Source organism: Monopterus albus, unplaced genomic scaffold (assembly GCF_001952655.1).
Source record: "Monopterus albus unplaced genomic scaffold, M_albus_1.0 scaffold124.1, whole genome shotgun sequence".
NCBI lineage: Eukaryota > Metazoa > Chordata > Actinopteri > Synbranchiformes > Synbranchidae > Monopterus > Monopterus albus.
Genome location: NW_018128004.1, coordinates 175,408 through 182,569, shown reverse-complemented (window position 1 = coordinate 182,569; position 7,162 = coordinate 175,408). Strand labels below are relative to the sequence as shown.

The window sequence follows — 7,162 nt, the reverse complement described above, 5'->3', positions numbered from 1 at the left end:
GGTCTATGATGTCCTTCAGGTGGGCCAACACCAGTCTTTCAAAGCACTTCATAACTACAGGCGTCAGGGCCACAGGTCTGTAGTCGTTCAGTCCAGTAATGGGGGTTTTCTTGGGGACTGGAATGATGGTGGAGCATTTGAAGCAGGAGGGGACTTCACACAGCTCCAGTGACCTGTTGAAGATGGGGGCCAGCTGATCAGCACACACTTTCAAGCGGGGGCGGGGGGTCACACCATCTGGACCTGGTGCCTTTCTGGTCCTTTGTTTTTTAAATCAAATCAAATCAATTTTATTTGTATAGTGCCAAATCACAACAAAAGTCATCTCAGGACACTTTACAAAGTAAGGTCTAGACCTTACTGTTATCACAAAGAGGCCACGCACATCCTTTTCGCAGATCCTTAGAGGTGGGGGGCTGGAGGAAAGGATGGTTGATTGTCAGGGGAGCAACTGCTGGGTTATAGGTGGGGAGGGTGTGGGGGGAGTGTTGTTTATCAGACCTGCAGTAGAACGCATTCAGGTCGTCTGCTAGTTGACGCTCCTCCACGGGGGGGGGAGATGGTTTTCTATAGCCAGTGATGGTTTTCAGGCTCCCCCACACAGACGAGGGGCCGTTGGCTGAAACCTGAGCTTTCAGCTTTTCAGAATAGCTCCTCTTTGCTGCTCTGATCTCCCTTCTCAGTATGTTCCTGGCCTGGCTGTACAGAGTCCTGTCCCCACTTCTGTAATCCTCCTCTTTGGCACGACGAAGCTGCTTCAGTCTGGCTGTAAACCAGGGCTTGTTGTTGTTGTATGTGCAGAAGGACTTTTTGGGCACACATACATCCTCACAGAAGCTGATATAAGGTGTGACAGTGTCAGTGAGTTTGTCCAGGTCTGTAGCTGCAGTCTCAAATACACTCCAGTCTGTGCAGTCAAAGCAGGCCTGTAGCTCTGACTTAGCCTCCTCAGTCCAGCTCTTCACTGTTTTGACTACAGGCTTTGCAACTTTTAGTTTCTGCCTGTAGCTTGGAATAAGATGGACCATACAGTGATCAGAAAGTCTGAGGGCTGCGCGGGGGACAGAGTGATAGGCGTCTTTTATTGTTGTGTAGCAGTGGTCCAGTGTGACTTTGTCCCTGGTGGGACAGGTGACGTGCTGTCTGTATTTGGGCAGTTTGTGGGAGAGATTTGCTCTGTTAAAGTCCCCTAGAACAATGAGTGGAGAGTCGGGATGTTCTAGCTCCAGGCTGTTCTGCCAGGAGCTGTAGTGTGCTAGCGTTAGCCTGCGGTGTTATGTACACTCCCATTAGAATAAAACTGTTAAATTCACGAGGAGAATAAACAGGTTTGCAATTGATAACAAGAGTTTCTAGGTCTGCGTTACATGTCCTCTGTAGCACCATGACATCTGTGCACCAACCTTCATTTATGTAGAAGCAGATTCCATCTCCTCTCGTTTTCCCGGACAGCTCCCAGTAATCTGCTCTGTACACCTGGACACCCAGTACTTATATCGCGTTGTCCGCAGTCAAGTCGCTCAGCCAGGTCTCCATGAAGCACAAATCAGCAGAGTGTGCAAAGTCAGAGTTAGTCCTGTTGACGAGAAGAATTTCATCCATCGTGTTGACCAGGGAACGGATATTTGCCAGGTGGATAGACGGGAGTGGAGTCCGTATTCCCCTCCGTATTCCTCTGTCGTAGCCTCACCAAGGCGCCTGCACACTTTCCACGGCGATGTTCTTTCCAGGTCCCATATATTGTCGCTGCACCTCCGATCAGAATGTCCATACAGCATTCTTCGTAAACTTATAAAATGCCTTTATTTTTGCATAGAAGATACTTAGATTTTATAGTATATTTCTTGAACTGTGCCTAACTTGACCTCTCATCAGGTGAGACAGGCTCTGGGAAAACCACTCAGATCCCACAGTATCTCTATGAGAGTGGGATCGGACGACAGGGCATTATTGCCATCACCCAGCCCCGTCGTGTTGCTGCAATCTCACTAGCAGGAAGGGTGGCAGAGGAAAAGAGGACTCAGCTTGGAAAGCTGGTATGCACGGTAGACAGGCTTCCCACCTAACTTTTTAATTAACAGAATAATAATTATCATTATCATCACTATATGAATGAATTATGTTGTAATATACTATACTAATGTATCGAATACGTCTTTTTTGTTTAACTGCTATCCCTGTGATGGATATACAAGTTCATACAGGAGCATCAAGCTGAAGTCTTATTGGGCCATGTAGAGTTAAATCATCAAACCTCTTTTCAGGTTGGTTACACGGTGCGTTTTGAGGATGTCACCTCCTGGGAGACAAAGCTGAAGTTTGTGACAGATGGCATGCTTCTGCGTGAAGCTATCGGAGACCCGTTACTGTTGCGTTACACTGTGGTGATCCTGGATGAAGCTCATGAGCGCACCGTGCACACTGATGTGCTGTTTGGTGTGGTTAAGACGGCTCAACGCAGGCGCAGAGAACTTAATAAGATTCCCCTGAAGGTAGGAATACAGTTCTGGCTACCATGGCTTCAATAAGGTATTTTACTTCCATAATAAGCACTGGGTTAATCCCTTTGCTGCATTTTCCCCTGAGATAAAGAAGCATTCCTATGAGCTCATGTTCAGCTTTTGCTGTATTGATCTCTAAGCATTTCTGTTTTATTTTTCATTTATTTATTTTGGGGACTGCACAGGTCATAGTGATGTCAGCCACCATGGATGTGGATTTGTTCTCAGAGTACTTCAACAAATCACCTGTACTGTACCTGGAAGGGAGGCAACATCCTATTCAGATCTACTACACTAAGCAGCCCCAGTCAGACTACCTGCAGGCTGCACTCGTCTCTGTCTTCCAGATCCATCAGGTAGACTTGCCCTCAGTTGGAGAGAAGCATCTTGAGTTAATTGTTGTGCTGGGTCGGTGATGTTGTAGTTCTCCTAATGTATTCTTAATTAGAACTATATAAAAGGGACACTGACAAGTACAAATTTTCATGTTTATTTTCTCATATATAATCAGTTGGATTTCCAGTTTAAATCAAGGCCGAAAAGAATAGAATCCTTTTCATGTTATAAGGAGCACAAAGCTGGGGGTAAACAGTCTCCTGGGTACATGCTCATGTGCTGTGATGATTCCTTTTGACACTGAAAGAAAACACGCTGTTTTTGTTTGCATACAGGAGGCGCCTCCGTCCCATGACATCTTGGTCTTCATGACAGGTCAGGAGGAAATCGAGGCCCTGGCCAGGACGTGTCGAGACATCGCCAAGCATCTGCCTGACGGCTGTGGTCCCATGGTGGTTATCCCTTTGTATGCATCGCTGCCCCCAGCACAGCAGCTCAGGGTCTTCCAGCCAGCTCCCAAGGTACGAGCAGCAATAAACATGCAGGAGGGGAGTAGCGAAGCAAACGGATGTGTTTGTTAAAAAAAAAAAATTTCTCAACAAGATTTTTGTTTAAGATATGTTTGGCATTGTTTAAGTTTTACTGCTATTTTAAAGGCCACGTAATAGTGCCTTGATTACTTACACCTATGTTATGTTGTCTAATAATATTATTGTAATTTTTACCTTTGTCCAGGGGTCTAGGAAAGTTATCCTTTCAACGAACATTGCTGAGACATCTGTTACAATCTCTGGGATCAAATATGTCATAGACACGGGGATGGTGAAAGCCAAACGTTTCAATCCTGGTGAGATGATTCAATCTGCACACACACTTAATTAAACACAGCACTTTTTTTTTTTATCACAGTCCAGTATTTCTCTTGAAAGGTCCACAGTAGTGAGTGTGGAAAGTAACTAAGCACATTTACTCAAGTGTTATATTTAATTATAATTTTTAGGTACTTGTACTTTACTTAAATATTTCCATTTAATACCACTTTATACGTCACAATATCATAATATTGTGTTTTTACTTCACTGTATTTTTTATGGCTTTAGTTACTAGTTAATTTTCAGATTGAGATTTTATATAAAAGACATGCTAATCTTGTGAAATACAACATTTAGTTGAAGATTTAATCTGTAGTTTCAAACCTTTCTGACTTGTAGCCCAGTTAAAAAAAGTTGGGTCTCATGGTTCAGATTTAAATGAATGAACTCCTGAAAAGGGAATGCACATCTGTGCAAAGGAACATTGTTTTGTTTCTTCCTTTCTAATCCATTTTTATGACCCCTTAGATTTACACTGTGATCCTTTAAAGGGGGCCCACCCCTAGGTTGGAAAACATGAGACTAAACAATATTTACTATATAAAGTAGCTTAAGCTACTGTAGCTTCACCTTGACCAATTTGACCACTATTTGTGACTGTGTGTAAATTTTGCATTTTTGTCATTCAGTTCTTTTACTATCATATTATTGAACATGTGTCATGTGACAGACAGTGGTCTAGAGGTGCTAGCAGTGCAGCAAGTTTCGAAGGCCCAGGCATGGCAACGGGCAGGTCGGGCTGGCAGGGAGGACTCTGGCTCCTGCTATCGTCTCTACACTGAGCAAGAATTTGACAACTTCATCCCCATGACTGTGCCTGAGATCCAGAGGTAGCATGCTGTGTTTTAGTTTACACAGTCATTAAAGCTCACTACAGTATGTGCTTCCCCCACACGTTGATTTATGCAGGTCAGTGTGATTTAATGTTGTGTTTTTCTGTTATTTCTTTTCCTCTGTGTGTGTGTGTGTGCTCTGCAGGTGTAACTTAGCTGGGGTAATGCTGCAGCTTATGGCTCTAGGAATTCCAGACGTGATGAATTTTGATTTCATGTCCAAGCCTTCTCCAGGTAAGGTGCTTCTGGTCATGTGTCCTGTGCACCTCTGCTCCCCCAGGAGGGTTTGGTAGGTCTTAGTAACCTGCTGTTTATCCTAGAGGCCATTCGTTCTGCTGTGGAGCATTTAGAACTGCTGGGTGCTGTGGAGAAGAAAGAGGGGCAGGTTTTACTCACAGCTCTTGGAAAGAAGATGGCAAGCTTCCCTCTGGAGCCTAGATATGCCAGGGTAAACTATGCTTTACAAAAATAGATACTGTAGTAGATAGAAACAGGGGTTCTGCTCTGATCTTTTTGTAGGATGACATAAAGTGTCAGTGTAGTCCACATGGAGTACATGTATATGACCCAGACAGAATTGGTTCAACACTTCCTGCCTTGTCTGATCCGTCGCACAGACCATCCTGTTGTCCACGGACTTTTCCTGTTCTGAGGAGATTTTGAGCATCGTGTCTCTGCTGTCAGTGAACAGCGTGCTGTATAGCCCTCCAGCCCGGCGAGAAGAGGTGCTCGCAGCACGGAAGAAGTTCACCTCCAGCGAAGGAGACCACATGACACTCCTCAACATTTACAGAGCATTCAAGAAAGTCAGTGGTAATAAGGTGAGTTACTGTGGAGGAGTAGGGGAGGAAAGTGTATGTGACTAGTCAAAATACAGAAATCAAATTACTGTATGTTGCTTAATGACTTTATAATCTCATGTATGTCTCCTGTTAAAGGACTGGTGTCGGGAGAACTTTATCAACAGCAGGAACATGGTTCTGGTCAAAGAGGTCCAGGCACAACTCAAAGAAATCTGCCTTAAGGTACACATCTGTACACCTCCAACCACTGGTGCACTATGTGAATTGGAATGTTCTGTTTATTATACACCACTGCACAAGATTCTTTATCCCTGGGTATTTGTTTTCTAAAACAGGAAGTCGTGGTAAAATTGGCTTGATTTCAGATCACTTGCAACTGTCAAAATAAGTAATATTAGGACTATAAATTGATGTGATTAATAGTTCTTTGGTTTCTTTTATCTCATATTTGTGGGTTGTTTTCTGGTGTGGAGTTTTATTTACGATTGGAATAGAGTGCTGCATCTTAAACAACTCTGGTCAAGAAACTGAGGAGAGGAGTCCCTAGCTGGGCTCAAATCAGTAATGTTTTGTAAACATCTTAAAGGGAAGCTCCATTGACTCTATACATCAAAGTCTCTTTACAGGTGTTGGACAGTACTGCAGCCTATGTGGAAAAAAGTGGCTTAAAGCCTTTTTTAGCTACAGAAGGAGCTGACAAGTCTGATAATCAGTCATTCTTTATTTATATTGCCCCTTTCATACATGTTAATGCAATTCAGAGTGCTTTACAGTTAAAAAAAAAAAAGACAGACAATTACAGTATGTAAAAGCAAATATAAACAAATGTTTTAAAAGATCGATCAAAAAAGAAAGAAATAAAAACTGATTCAAATATATGTGATACAATGACAAGTAAAACATATAAGAAGGAATAATACCAAGTGATACAAATAATAATGCAGGGTAATTTATGATGATAAAAACTTCAGCTCAAGCACCAATTTATAAATGTAGATTTTAAGTTTGCATTTAAAAACATGAACACTTTCAGCTGTTCTCAGCTCCTTAGGCAAACTGTTCCAAAAGCTGGTTTTGACAAGCAAGAATGTGTGGAATAAAAAATCTGGTATCTCTGTTTCTGTTGTAGCAATTTTAATACATTTATTTATGTCCATCATGATTATCAGTGCTACAGGAGTGCTCTGCTAAATCAGTGGGTTACTCTTTTAGCCCCTGAGCCACAGGGGTGGTTTAGCTAACTAAGGGGTTAACCCTTTCACTAGACTCAGCTGCTGTTAAACAAAACTCTGAACTCTCCTTGGTTCTTGAGGAGCTGAAGCATTTATTGTCTAACAAACTGTGCATCAACATATTACATTCACATTTTACAGCTAACGTGCCTTTGTGCTCACCAGCAAGTCTACCTCAGCACAACCATACCGGCTCTCCCAACCAATAACCACACCCACACACTTGGACTTCTATCTTTGTGAGGACAGTCTCTGATATAATGCATTCCCTAGTCCCTTACCTTTACCATCAGAGCTAAATGCCTAACCACAACCCTAACACCTAACCCTATTTCTAACCTGAACCCTTAAACCAAGTTTTACCCCTCATTGCTTCAAATGCCCCCACCCTCTTGCCGGAGGTTCAGAAGTGTGAAATGCAGGACCTCCAGACTGAAAAACTCTTTCTTTCCCTCTGCCATCAGACTCCTAAACAGCTGAGGAGTTTATTACCAGGAAATATGTCATGTACTGATAACCTGTACTGTTTACATTCTCAGTTTGTACATGCATAATTGCACATTGACTGTTGACTGCTGCACATGC

The 7,162-nt window shown here is 42.9% G+C and overlaps 1 protein-coding gene across 3 annotated transcripts in view; it reads left to right on the top strand.

Moving 5' to 3' along the window:
- Positions 1-7,162, top strand: part of dhx33 (DEAH (Asp-Glu-Ala-His) box polypeptide 33) — a 10,679-nt gene that overhangs the window by 1,958 nt on the left and 1,559 nt on the right. For all 3 annotated transcript variants that reach the window (XM_020612408.1, XM_020612407.1, XM_020612406.1), the window contains exons 2-11: positions 1,876-2,036; positions 2,265-2,492; positions 2,687-2,857; positions 3,173-3,358; positions 3,573-3,684; positions 4,380-4,539; positions 4,688-4,776; positions 4,863-4,990; positions 5,160-5,363; positions 5,481-5,567. In XM_020612408.1, the coding sequence (XP_020468064.1) occupies positions 1,876-2,036; positions 2,265-2,492; positions 2,687-2,857; positions 3,173-3,358; positions 3,573-3,684; positions 4,380-4,539; positions 4,688-4,776; positions 4,863-4,990; positions 5,160-5,363; positions 5,481-5,567 (1,526 nt within the window). The remainder of the gene's footprint in view (positions 1-1,875; positions 2,037-2,264; positions 2,493-2,686; positions 2,858-3,172; positions 3,359-3,572; positions 3,685-4,379; positions 4,540-4,687; positions 4,777-4,862; positions 4,991-5,159; positions 5,364-5,480; positions 5,568-7,162) is intronic.